The 13,679-nt window shown below is 42.8% G+C and overlaps 1 protein-coding gene across 2 annotated transcripts in view; it reads left to right on the forward strand.

Annotated features, from left to right (window-relative positions):
* The window catches only part of nploc4 (NPL4 homolog, ubiquitin recognition factor), a 38,982-nt gene that overhangs the window by 13,490 nt on the left and 11,813 nt on the right, over window positions 1–13,679 (forward strand). For both annotated transcript variants that reach the window (XM_065012681.1, XM_029640107.2), the window contains exons 6-13: window positions 62–156; window positions 364–487; window positions 777–956; window positions 1,571–1,657; window positions 7,980–8,051; window positions 8,248–8,374; window positions 11,548–11,708; window positions 13,087–13,158. In XM_065012681.1, coding sequence (XP_064868753.1) covers window positions 62–156; window positions 364–487; window positions 777–956; window positions 1,571–1,657; window positions 7,980–8,051; window positions 8,248–8,374; window positions 11,548–11,708; window positions 13,087–13,158 — 918 coding nt within the window. The remainder of the gene's footprint in view (window positions 1–61; window positions 157–363; window positions 488–776; window positions 957–1,570; window positions 1,658–7,979; window positions 8,052–8,247; window positions 8,375–11,547; window positions 11,709–13,086; window positions 13,159–13,679) is intronic.

The following is a 13,679-nucleotide window of genomic DNA, read 5'->3' on the forward strand; positions in this document are numbered from 1 at the left end:
AATTGTGGTTTACATGTCAGGTGTACTTCCTTACTATACATTTAATTGTCATCTCTGTCAGCCTTTTGATGAAGAATACTTGAGCCATCTAGATCCGCCTGTCAAGCACATGTCATTCCACGCCTACATCCGTAAGCTGACAGGAGGCGCCGACAAGTGAGTGACACCAGATGTTCTCTAGCCTGGTCCCAGACCTGTCTATGGTTTCTTGGCAACATGTTTGGCATGACAACATCCATTGAAGTTGGCAAGATTGCATAAATAGATCTGGGACCAGTCTATGCACTCTTCACTTCCCTAGCAGGAGAATTGGCCACATCCACAAGCTCTTTGTCTTTATTTAAAACCTATTTTCCTCTACAGAGGGAAGTTTGTGGCCCTGGAGAACATCAGCTGTAAGATCAAGTCAGGCTGTGAGGGCCACCCTCCCTGGCCAGAGGGGATCTGTACCAAGTGCCAGCCCAGCGCCATCACCCTCAACAGACAAGTACGCCTCATAACTCCCTCCTCCTTGCTCCAAAGAGCCTATACACACTCACCTCCTTGCCCCCAAGTGTCCATCTCAATACTCCCCTTTGCTGCCAAGGGTCCATCTCAGTATTTTAAATTGTCTTCCTCTCCTTGTCTGCTCGGCTTCATTTACATTCCCATCAGTTCAGATTAAGAGAAGATGACGAGAGGAATCCTATTGAAACACACCACAAGAGATTGCTCAGTCTCTACTAATTCCTAGTGGAGATAGTGATTTGTATAACCCGCCTCATCTCTGCTACCAGAAATACAGACATATAGACAACATCATGTTTGAGAACCACACCATCGCAGACCGTTTCCTGGACTTCTGGAGGAAGACAGGCAGCCAGAGGATGGGCTACCTGTACGGCAGGTACACAGAGCACAAAGACATCCCTCTGGCCATCAGAGCAGAGGTCGCTGCCATCTACGAACCCCCGCAGGTGAGTGCTCTGCACTCTCGGGAGTCAGTCCAATGGTTTGTTAGTGAGTTGTAGATGTAGTAAAGTTGTTTAGCCACAGGATGGCAGTAAGTTCACTTTCAATGGGGTATTGGACATTGATAAAATGCTGCTTTTGCTGGAGCAGTAATTCTATCACAGACTTAGATGCGCTCCGGCATCTTAAGGACATCAAATTCGTAGCATATGCCACTAATCGGATTTGTAACATATCACACAAATTGCTAAATTCATAACCTATCACACTAAATGGATGACGTAGTACACAAAAACGGGGACCCATTTTTGCTCGTGAGTACCGCTTTAAAAACTACTGGCTGAAACTATAGAAAAGTTTTCAAAACAAATTTTATTGGTCACATACGCATGGTTAGCAGATGTTAATGCAAGTGTAACGAAATGCTTGTGCTTCTAGTTCCGACCGTGCAGTAATGTATAACAGGTATAGAGTGAATCTTAAAGTAATCAGTTCATTATAGCTATACATAGTTTCCAATAGCATAAGAAAATATAAGGTTGTGTACTTTTTCAGAAATATGTTAATCCAAGATGTGGTTTGTTTAGTTTTAACTGTTGTGAATTCCTCTGTCCAATAGATTGCCACCCAGAACAGTCTGGAGCTGGTGGAGGACCCTAAAGCCGCAGCCGTGGAGGAGATCGCAGCGAAGCTAGGCCTGCGCAAGGTAAGATGAAACCACTAGCTTATACTACAGGCTTTATTTGAGCTATTCTAGATTCTGATGTCAACCTTCTCTACATATCACTATCAATTCCATTTCGATTACTGAATTGGAATAGAATTGACCTCAACCCTGTTCAAGACACTAAGATTGTGCTCTGCAATATATACCCACCCTTGTTTTTATGGTGTAACTTTAGACTTAGACGTCCAGGGATCTCGTTAATGCAGAATTCTGCATTTTTTCACAGAGAAAAAAAAGATAACTTGCTGTGTTTTGCTCTGCATCAGACTAATTTTGTATTTCAGTTGCACTTTTCCACTCGTATGAGAATTCACACAGCTACTTTTCTCAGTGTATAGTTGTGGCCAAAAGTTTTGAATGACACAAATATTAATTTTCACAGTCTGCTGCCTCAGTTTGTGTGATGGCAATTTGCATATACGCCAGAATGTTATGAAGAGTGATCAGATGAATTGCAATTAATTGCAAAGTCCCTCTTTGCCATGCAAATGAACTGAATCCCCAAAAAACATTTCCACTGCATTTCAGCCCTGCACAAAAGGACCAGCTGACATCATGTCAGGGATTCTCTCGTTAACACAGGTGTGAGTGTTGACAAGGACAAGGCTGGAGATCACTCTGTCATGCTGATTGAGTTCGAATAACAGACTGGAAGCTTCAAAAGGAGGTTGGTGCTTGGAATCATTGTTCTTCCTCCCTCAATCATGTTTACCTGCAAGGAAACACGTGCCGTCATCATTGCTTTGCACAAAAAGGGCTTCACGGGCAAGGATATTGCTGCCAGTAAGATTGCACCTAAATCAACCACTTTATCGGATCATCAAGAACTTCAAGGAGAGCGGTTCAAGGAGCGCGGTTGTTGTGGAGAAGGCTTCAGGGCGCCCAAGAAAGTCCAGCAAGCGCCAGGACCGTCTCCTAAAGTTGATTCAGCTGCGGGATCGGAGCACCACCAGTACAGAGCTTGCTCAGGAATGGCAGCAGGCAGGTGTGAGTGCATCTGCACGCACAGTGAGGCGAAGACTTTTGGAGGATGGCCTGGTGTCAAGATAGGCAGAAAAGAAGCCACTTCTCTCCAGGAAAAACATCAGGGACTGATATTCTGCAAAAGGTACAGGGATTAGACTGTTTAGGACTAGGGTAAAGTAATTTGCTCTGAATCCCCTTTCCGATTGTCTTGTCCGGACAAGCTTTTTTCCGGATGCCCCAAACAAGGTGAGCACTACCATCAGTCCTGTGTCATGCCAACAGTTAAGCATCCTGAGACCATTCATGTGTGGGGTTGTTTCTCCGCCAAGGGAGTGGGCTCACTCACAATTTTGCTTAAGAACACAGCCATGAATAAAGAATGGTACCAACACATCCTCCGAGAGCAACTTCTCCCAACCATCCAGGAACAGTTTGGTGACGAACAATGCCTTTTCCAGCACCTTGCCATAAGGCAAAAGTGATAAGTGGCTCGGGGGGAAAAAAACAACGATATTTTGTGTCCATGGCCAGGAAACTCCCCAGACCTTAATCCCATTGAGAACTTGTGGTCATCCTCAACAGGCAGGTGGACAAACAAAATCCCACAAATGCTGACCAACTCCAAGCATTGATTATGCAAGAATGGGCTGCCATCAGTCAGGATGTGGCCCAGAAGTTAATTGACAGCATGCCAGGGCGGATTGCAGAGGTCTTGAAAAATAAGGGTCAGCACTGCAAATATTGACTCTGCATCAACTTAATGTAATTGTCAACAAAAGCCTTTGACACTTATGAAATGCTTGTAATTATACTTTCCGTATTCCATAGTAACACCTGACAAAAATATCTAAAGACATTGAAGCAGCAGACTTGGTGAAAATAAATATTTGTCATTCACAACTTTTTGCCACGACTGTAGCCTACTTCTCTGGTAAAATGCAAGGTTAACTTCAAGCAAAACATTTGGAAATGTAGTTGGATACATTGTATCATAAACATTAGAAATATGATGAGCAAGCATATTGTTTTGCAAAAAATACTTTGTCTTTTCACTGTACGCTCATCTACTTGTGGGGCTGCTAGCCAAATAGCATTGTACTGCTGTCATTTAATGAAAAGGAAGCTATTTTCTGTGGAACATTTTTTGTTTCACTATGTTGAATCAAAAGATACCCCTGGACGTAACAACTAAACAGATTATCATCCGATTGGTACTATCCTTCCCCACCTACACCACCTAACTCCTTCCTGTCAGGAAGAGGTAAAGAGGAACATCTGGGTTCAAGCCGTAAGCTCAGGAGGCTAAATACAGGACAGCCTGCTCCTATCTAGTGTGTCTGGCAACTACAGTACAGCCTAACCAACTGGCCAGAGACATCGAGTGGTGGAGGGTCTATGACTGCGTCCCTAATGGTACTCTATTCCCTATATAGTCTGAACTTCTTTTGACCATTTGGGATGCAGCTTTATTCTCTCGGGCCATGAGGCTCTAATCAATTCTTTGGATTCGTCAGTCTTCTCGGGATGATGGCTTAAACAACTTCCATATGCCCTCAGACCAGGCCATGGTGTAATGTGTCGAGCTTACACAACCAGTATGATTTCTCTGGTAGGAAATTGTATTACAATCAAAGTGTTGAGTTTTTATGTTGTATCTTGTGGGCAAGCGTTTGCTTGTAACAAATGTACTCGACTAACGTATCACAATAGCCTACATGTTATGTATTGTACAACTTCAATGTCTCATGTAACGTGTGGTCCGATCAAACTGTGTTATTTTCATTGGATGGCAGATCTGCCAACCTGTACTCATTTTGTGTACCATACACACATTTTGAGGAATAACTACTCTAAAATATGCAAAAGAGGCTTTTAGTCGTGGGTTTTGACTCAACTGTCTGAAGCTGGAGCTGAACCAATAAGATCATTTGGGCGAGGAGAGAAAATCTATCTCTCCGCTCTGGCACGCAAGTTATTAATAACTTCATGTTCAAAGTTGTGCACTCTCCTCAAACAATAGCATGAGTTTCTTTCATTGTATTAGCTACTGTAAATTAGACAGTGCAGTTCGATTAACAAGAATGTACGCTTTCTGCCAATATCAGATATGTCTATGTCCTGGGAAATGTTCTTGTTACTTACAACCTCATGCTAATCGCATTAGCCTACGTTAGCTTAACCGTCCTGTGGACGGGAAATCGATCCCGAAGAAGTTTTAAACCCCCTATGCTCCTTTGAGACCCCTCTTTCAAAGTCACTGAGTTCTCTTCTAGCCATGGTAGCCAAAATAATGGGCAACTGGACATTTTTATGCATTGATGGGATGTTACTTGCTTAATTAACTTAAGAACTGCACCCGTGTGGAAAGTACCTACTTTCAATGTGCATTGTATCCCTCATTTACTCAAGTGTTTCCTTTATTTTGGCAGTTATGTCTGTCTCCTGTCTGTCCTGTCTGTGATTATATAAGCCTAGTTCAGTTGTTTCATATTCCAAATACAGTAGGCTAGACTTCTACATTGCATCCAGCAATTGAATTATTCAGATTTTGTCACCAAACAAGATTAAGAAGCCAGTTTACATTTTCACTGGACTATCCACACAAACACCGACTATAAAAATTACCCTTAAATTAATTCATCATTATAAAATAAAAAAAACGGATATCACATTTACATAAGTATTCAGACCCTTTACTCAGTACTTTGTTGAAGCACCTTTGGCAGCGATTACAGCATTGAGTCTTCTTGGGTATAACGCTACAAGCTTGGCACACCTGTTTTTGGGGAGTTTCTCCCATTCTTCTCTGCAGATCCTCTCAAGCTCTGTCAGGTTGGATGGGGAGCGTGTCTGCACAGCTATTTTCAGGTCTTTCCAGAGATGTTAGATTGTGTACAAGTCCGGGCTCTGGCTGGGCCACTCAAGGACATTTAGAGACTTGTCCCAAAGCCACTCTTGCATTGTCTTGGCTGTGTGTTTAGGGTTGTTGTCCTGATGGAAGCTGAACCTTGTCCCCAGTATGAGGTCCTGAGCCCTCTGGACCAGGTTTTCATCAATGATCTCGCTGTACTTTGCTCAGTTCATCTTTCCCTCAATCTTGACGAGTCTCCCAGTCCCTGCCGCTGGATAACATCCCCACAGCATGATGCTGCTACCACCATGCTTCACTGTAGGAAGGGTGCCAGGTTTCCTAAAGATGTGACGCCTGGCATTCAGACCAGAGACTTTTGGCCAAGCGGGCTGTCATGTGCCTTTTACTGTGGGGCTTCCATTTGGCCACTTGACCATAAAGGCCTGATTGGTGGAGTGCTGCGGAGATGGTTGTCCTTCTGGAAGGTTCTCCTATCTCTACAGAGGAACTTTGGTGCTCTGTCAGAGTGACCATCGGGTTCTTGGTCACCTCCCTGACCAAGGTCCTTCTCCCCTGATTGCTCAGTTTGGCCGGGCAGCCAGCTCTAGGAAGAGTCTTGGTGGTTCTAAACTTCTTCCATTTAAGAATGATGGAGGCCACTGTGTTCTTGGACCTTCAATGCTGCAATTTCTTTTATACCCTTTCACAGATCTGTGCCTAGACACAATCCTGTCTCGGAGCACCACAGACAATTCCTTCGACTTCAGCCTGGCTTTTGCTCTGACATGCACTGTCAACTGTGGGACCTTTATATAGACAGGTGTGTGCCTTTCCAAATCATGTCCAATTAATTGGATTTACCCCAGGTGGACTTCAATCAAGTTGTTGAATCATCTCAAGGATGATCAATGGAAACAGGATGCACCTGAGCTCAATTTCAAGTCTCATAGCAAAGGGTCTGAATGCTTATATAAGTAAGGTATTTCAGTTTTTACTTTAAATACATTTGCAAAAATGTATACAAACCTGTTTTTGCTTTGTCACAATGGGATATTTTGTGTAGATTGCTGAGGATTTATCTATTTTAGAAAAAGGCTTTAATGTAACAATGTGGAGAAAGTCAAGGGGTCTAAATACTTTCCGAAGGCACTGTATATTTTCACATATTGGGTGTGGGAATTTCTACGTGGAGTTCATTAACATCAACAAATAGGGCACTGAAAGCTGTTAGTGTAGCTAGCTAGCATGTTAACCTTATCTAACTAGATATCTTGCTAACATTAGCTATCAAGATAACCTTATCTGTTGCTTTTTGTTTTTTTACTGCACTATATTCAAAAGATTAGCCAGCTGGCTCTATGGCTGGTTCTGGAGCTAGATTTGTCATAATCAAACTTCCCCACAGATGGACACCACTGGCCTTTGACTCCGTTATCTGTTGTTAACGCCAATGTTTTGGCATCTTCCATAAATCACACTGGTGAATCCGCCACGAAAAAGTTAGAATAAATAGGATGAAGCTCTGGTGATATGAATAACTGTTGAAAGATTTTGTTTTTCTACATTGTAATAGACACGGTGCAATCTTTGGTCGGTAGGCAAAAGATTGCGTACGGGAGTTGCAGCGATAAGACAAGACTGTAAATACTACCAATTGGATACCACGAAATTAGGGAGAAAAAAAGAAGAAACAGAATCTTCTGGTTTAAAAAAGTGTTCCATGTGTCAGGCGGCCAAGTGGACAAAAGGTTGCTTGGCTCATCTGTCACGAAGAGGAATAACTTTGCAGCTGTTTCTGATTAATAAACATGCCATGCTGGTTGGTGGTAACATTCAAATAAATCCCAGCCCTGAAACCGGCTTAAAATAAATTGTCGTATTATAGCTAAATAAACCACATTCACACTGATTTGCATGAAATAGGCATTTCAGATTTGTCAATTCAAGGCCAAGTATATCATACGATGACTTATTGACTTAAATTGTTGTGCAACATCATGGGTAAGCTCTAGCCATAGTCTTTCAGCTCAAAAAAATAGATTTCCACCAATTTCATTCAGGATAAATTGATACTGATTTGGCTACATTGTTTTATGGAATTTAAGATTCTAGGTTTCAGGAAATGTTCTATTTAAAAAATAAATAAAAAATACGCAAAATGCGCCAACTTCCTTCCAGACACCCCCCTCCACGCACACACACACACACAACCTTAGGTCTACATCAGCACAACTTTTTCATAACATTCTAGGGAGAGCCCTGCCTGTACATTTAAAATGTATTTCTATTGTAGAGGAGCCAATTACCAAGTACCCATAAGACTATAGCCTACCATTCCTAAGGAGGCAGTCTTCTGCCAACATCAGCCGCCTTGGGGTCTGAGGCCGGGAGTTCCGCCGCAGTGAAGTGCTACTCATAAAGATTCTTAAAGTTTGGCTGGGATGGTGTTCTACTGACTGTCTTCCTGTGTTGTCTTTACTGTAGGTGGGGTGGATATTCACTGACCTGCTCTCTGAGGACACCAGGATAGGAACGGTTAAATACACCAGGAACAAGGTGAGAACACATCCATACACTGCCTGGACAAGCACTATAACCTTAACCTGTAGACCAGAACTGCGAAATACAAGGGAATAGCCTAACGCACAGCATTAGTTTTGTGAATGAATCTAGACTACTCTAGGTGGACAAAGCTGAAATATCTGACTCTTTATTTCTTTGATCATTAAAATGTTTTATCTTGTCTGTGTAGGACTCGTATTTCCTGAGTGCAGAGGAGTGCATCACGGCTGGACACTTCCAGAACCAACAGTCTAACCCCTGCAGACTCTCACCCGACGGACACTTTGGGTCCAAGTTTATCACTGTGGCGGCCACAGGTACGCTAGCTACCCATGGCTCACCTAACTAGGCTACCTGTGGCTCACTCTAAGCCTAGCGGTTAGAGCGTTGGGCCAGTGACCGAGCAGACAATTTATTTATTTATTTATTTCACCTTTATTTAACCAGGTAGGCTAGTTGAGAACAAGTTCTCATTTGCAACTGCGACCTGGCCAAGATAAAGCATAGCAGTGTGAACAGACAACACAGAGTTACACATGGAGTAAGCAATTAACAAGTCAATAACACAGTAGAAAAAAAAAAAAATGGGCAGTCTATATACAATGTGTGCAAAAGGCATGAGGAGGTAGGCGAATAATACAATTTTGCAGATTAACACTGGGGTGATAAATGATCAGATGGTCATGTACAGGTAGAGATATTGGTGTGCAAAAGAGCAGAAAAGTAAATAAAAAAATAAAAAAAAACAGTATAAAAACAGTATGGGGATGAGGTAGGTGAAAATGGGTGGGCTATTTACCAATAGACTATGTACAGCTGCAGCGATCGGTTAGCTGCTCGGATAGCTGATGTTTGAAGTTGGTGAGGGAGATAAAAGTCTCCAACTTCAGCGATTTTTGCAGTTCGTTCCAGTCACAGGCAGCAGAGTACTGGAACGAAAGGCGGCCAAATGAGGTGTTGGCTTTAGGGATGATCAGTGAGATACACCTGCTGGAGCGTGTGCTACGGATGGGTGTTGCCATCGTGACCAGTGAACTGAGATAAGGCGGAGCTTTACCTAGCATGGACTTGTAGATGACCTGGAGCCAGTGGGTCTGGCGACGAATATGTAGCGAGGGCCAGCCGACTAGAGCATACAAGTCGCAGTGGTGGGTGGTATAAGGTGCTTTGGTGACAAAACGGATGGCACTATGATAGACTGCATCCAGTTTGCTGAGTAGAGTGTTGGAAGCCATTTTGTAGATGACATCGCCGAAATCGAGGATCGGTAGGATAGTCAGTTTTACTAGGGTAAGCTTGGCGGCGTGAGTGAAGGAGGCTTTGTTGCGGAATAGAAAGCCGACTCTTGATTTGATTTTCGATTGGAGATGTTTGATATGAGTCAGGAAGGAGAGTTTGCAGTCTAGCCAGACACCTAGGTACTTATAGATGTCCACATATTCAAGGTCGGAACCATCCAGGGTGGTGATGCTAGTCGGGCATGCGGGTGCAGGCAGCGATCGGTTGAAAAGCATGCATTTGGTTTTACTCGCGTTTAAGAGCAGTTGGAGGCCACGGAAGGAGTGCTGTATGGCATTGAAGCTCGTTTGGAGGTTAACAAGATGAAAAATCTGTCGATGTGCCTTTGGGCAAGCCACTTAACCCTAATTTGCTTTATGACTGACCCTGTAAAACATATTTTCTCTGAACCTATCTGGTGTATGTGACAATAAAACAGTTTGTTTTTACATACAGTGCATTTGGAAAGTATTCAGACCCCTTGACCTTTTTCCACATTTTGTTACGTTACAGCCTTATTCCAAAATGGGTTGAATAATAATAAAACATCCTCAGCAATCTACACACAATACCCCCCATAATGACAAAGCCAAAACAGGTTTTTAGATTTTTTTTGCCAATGTATTAAAAATAAAAAAACGGGTACCTTATGTAAATAAGTATTCAGACCCTTTGCTATGAGACTTGAAATTGAACTCAGGTGCATCCTGTCCATTGATCGTCCTTGAGATGTTTCTACAATTTGATTGGATACCACCTGTGATAAATTCAATTGATTGGACATGATTTGGAAAGGTACACACTTGTCTATATAAGGTCCCACAGTTGACAGTGCATGTCAAAAAACATGCTGAGGTCGAAGGAATTGTCCGTAGAGATCCGTGTCTAGGCACAGATCTGGGGAAGGATACCAAAACATGTCTGCAGCATTGAAGGGCCCCAAGAGCACGGTAGCCTTTATCATTCTTAAATGGAAGAAGTTTGGAACCACCAAGACTCTTCCTAGTGCTGGCCGCCCGGCCAAACTGCGCAATCAGGTGAGAAGGAACTTGGTCAGGGAGGTGACCAAGAACCCGATGGTCACTCTGACAGAGCTCCATAGTTCCTCTGTGGAGATGGGAGAACCTTCCAGAAGGTCAACCATCTCTGCAGCACTCCACCAATCAGGCGTTTATGGTCGAGTGGCCAGACGGAAGCCACCCCTCAGTAAAGGCACATGACAGCCTGCTTGGAGTTTACCAAAGGGCACCTAAAGGACTCTCAGACCATGAGAAACAAGACTCTCTGGTCTGATGAATGCCAAGCGTCACGTCTGGAGGAAACCTGGCACCATGCATATGGTGAAGCATGATAGTGGCATCATCAAGGACTGGGAGACTAGTCAGGTTCGAGGGAAAGTACAGAGAGATCCTTGATGATTAACCTGCTTCACAGTGTTCAGGACCTGAGACTGGGGTTAAAGGTTCACCTTCCAACAGCACAACGATCCTAAGCACACAGCCAAGGCAACGCAGTAGTGGCTTCGGGATAAGTCTCGATGTCCTTGAGTGGCCCAGCCAGAGCCCAGATCAAACATTTCTGGAGAGACCTGAAAGTTGCTATGCAGCGACGCTCCCCATCCAACCTGACGGCGCTTGAGAGGATATGAAGAGCAGAATGGGAGAAACTCCCCAAATGCAGGTGTGCCAAGCTTGTAGCGTCATACCCAAGAAGATTTGAGGCTGCCAAATGTGCTTCAACAAAGTACTTAGTAAATGGTCTGAATACTTATGGGATCTTTCTGTTGTTTTATAAATGGACGAGGGACATTTTTTTTAAATAAATGTTTGAACAAGGCCGTAACGTAACAAAAAGTGAAGGGATCTGAATACTTTCCGAATGCACTGTGTATATTTTGCTATCCTGGGTCTGCGCCACTGTCTAAAAGAACAATCTCTTTACATAACATTGAGTGATGATTGGAATTCCCTGATCTTGTGATATTCATAGATCAGGAAATCCCTAGCCTGGTCCCAGATTGTTTTGTGCCGTCTTACCACTCCTACATAATTTATTTGTGTCCGTTTCGCGAAATTCGTCTTGCATCTCCTCTCAACTTAACAGTACAGCATCACCACATAGGTTATAAATTACAGAAATATATAAAACAAATCATATGGTATTTGACCAACGGTGGTATCAACCCCCAGTCGGACTCTGTGTTACCCGCCAGGTGGTCCTGATAACCAGGTGCACTTTGAGGGTTACCAGGTGTCTAACCAGTGCATGGCCCTGGTGAGAGACGAGTGCCTACTGCCCTGCCGAGATGCCCCCGAGCTGGGCTACGCTAAAGAGTCCAGCACAGAGCAGTATGTACCGGACGTCTTCTACAAGGTACAGGAACACACACACGCATTCTTAGACTGTCTAAACTTCTCAAAAGCTCAATAAACTCTGAAAGACACTGCACTCAAAGTCACTACCTTTTTCTTTCTCACCACTAACAGACCATTTGTCATTTTAGTTCACAAACATTTTCTTTTGGCTGAAACATATGTTGACATGCTTGATTGAAGTTTATTATGCTTCAATTAAGTGAAATTATTCAGTTGATCATTTAAATGGATGTGGCTATGGTATGAATAAATGGAGCTAGCCAATAGTGTTGCTGGAAAAATTGCTATACTGTTACATCGCAATATTATTTTGGCCGATATTTCGATACTTTGACTCCAATAATTAATTGTTTCTTTTTGCTAGGTTGCGTTAGCTAGCGCTAGTCAGTTGTACCTGCGCCAGAACTCCAGTATTTTTCATCCTATAATTTGTTCTTCATTTTAAATAGTGAGCCAACATGTTTTCAGCACTTTTATTTCTATTACTAACCTAGTTTCCATCTACAGTTTTTATTCAAGTAGTCATACCGTATAAAAATTTTAAAAAACGACAGCTGTGATGGAAACAGGAAGTATCAGTACAATTTTATAAATACTGACAGATAATTTGTTAGTTCGACATGGGATCTTTTTGTCTGTAATTAATTATGCACTAATTGGCTCTGGATATGCCTTTGTGTCAATATTGATGTAATCAACCATCATATCATGTGGAGTCACGTGATGATATGGTATGATCCTCCCACTATGACTCAGGAAAGCATGCAGTTTATTAGGCTATAGATAAAATAAGTTATGAACTTCACAGGGTGGTGAAAGTGCAAGGTGATGAGCTTGATGCTCCTTTCTAATAAATATTGAGGGTCTTATTCTGGTGACATGATCGATGCTTGGCTGCCATTTGACAAATTTCAAAATATTTTTCTGTCCATAATATTCTCATCATGTAGGCTATACCCTCACTGTATCTGCCAGCTGTTGGCTAGAGTGCATGTGCCAAGACCAGAGTGGACACATTCGCTATATAACGCAACATGCTTAGTGATAAAACCATCAGTACAGTTGAAAATGCTAAGGAAACTCATTTTTCTGTATTTAAAAAAAAAAAATGTTATACTGTTTTTGCCCCAATTTTGTGGTATCCAATTGGTAGTGAGTCTTGTCTTATCGCTGCAACTCCCGTACGGACTCGGGAGAGGCGAAGGTGGAGAGCCCTGCATCCTCCAAAACCCAACCAAGCCGCACTGCTTCTTGACACGATACCCACTTAACCCGGAAGCCAGCCGCACCAATGTGTCGGAGGAAACACCGTGTACATTTTTTGCTACAGTATTCCTATTTTTCTCTCCATTGATGATTGTTCTTCCCCTCAACAGGACAAAGATAAATTTGGCAACGACATCACTTATCTAGCCCGGCCTCTTCCCGTGGAGTACCTTATCATAGACGTGAGTATGATAGATATTTCTTTTTGCCGATGTTTCTGTTAAAACAAGAAGAAAAATTCTTAAAATTCCATGTGAATTCATTGTTGCTACCAGCAACATGGTTAACCATTGTACCTGTACTACTTTATCTCAATTTCCTTCTCATTTAACTTCTCAAAGAATTGCCATACAGGACTTCGCTGCTGTAGCTTGCCTTTCTATTCGCCATTTTCCCAACTGTTAACGATGATGACGTAGTGGTGGAGAGTCGACTCCAAAATAATTGTTTCCTAAACTCCTTGCACGTCGACTCCCATTTCTGAGTGCTAAGATTTTACTCCTAAGATTCCGTATTTTTGGAACGGTGGAGACTGATTAGTTGCCGTACTTTCGAGAACAAACACTTGCATCTTTCATAACGAGCTAGCAAGGGACGGAGAGCGCAGGGGTGGGCGCAGTTTAGGCAGGATGGCCACCAGTCAAAACCGTGCTGTATCTCACACTTTATTGGCTTGCAATGTCTCATAACTTCAATGAAGCAT

Source organism: Oncorhynchus nerka, linkage group LG28, assembly GCF_034236695.1.
Source record: "Oncorhynchus nerka isolate Pitt River linkage group LG28, Oner_Uvic_2.0, whole genome shotgun sequence".
Taxonomy (NCBI): domain Eukaryota; kingdom Metazoa; phylum Chordata; class Actinopteri; order Salmoniformes; family Salmonidae; genus Oncorhynchus; species Oncorhynchus nerka.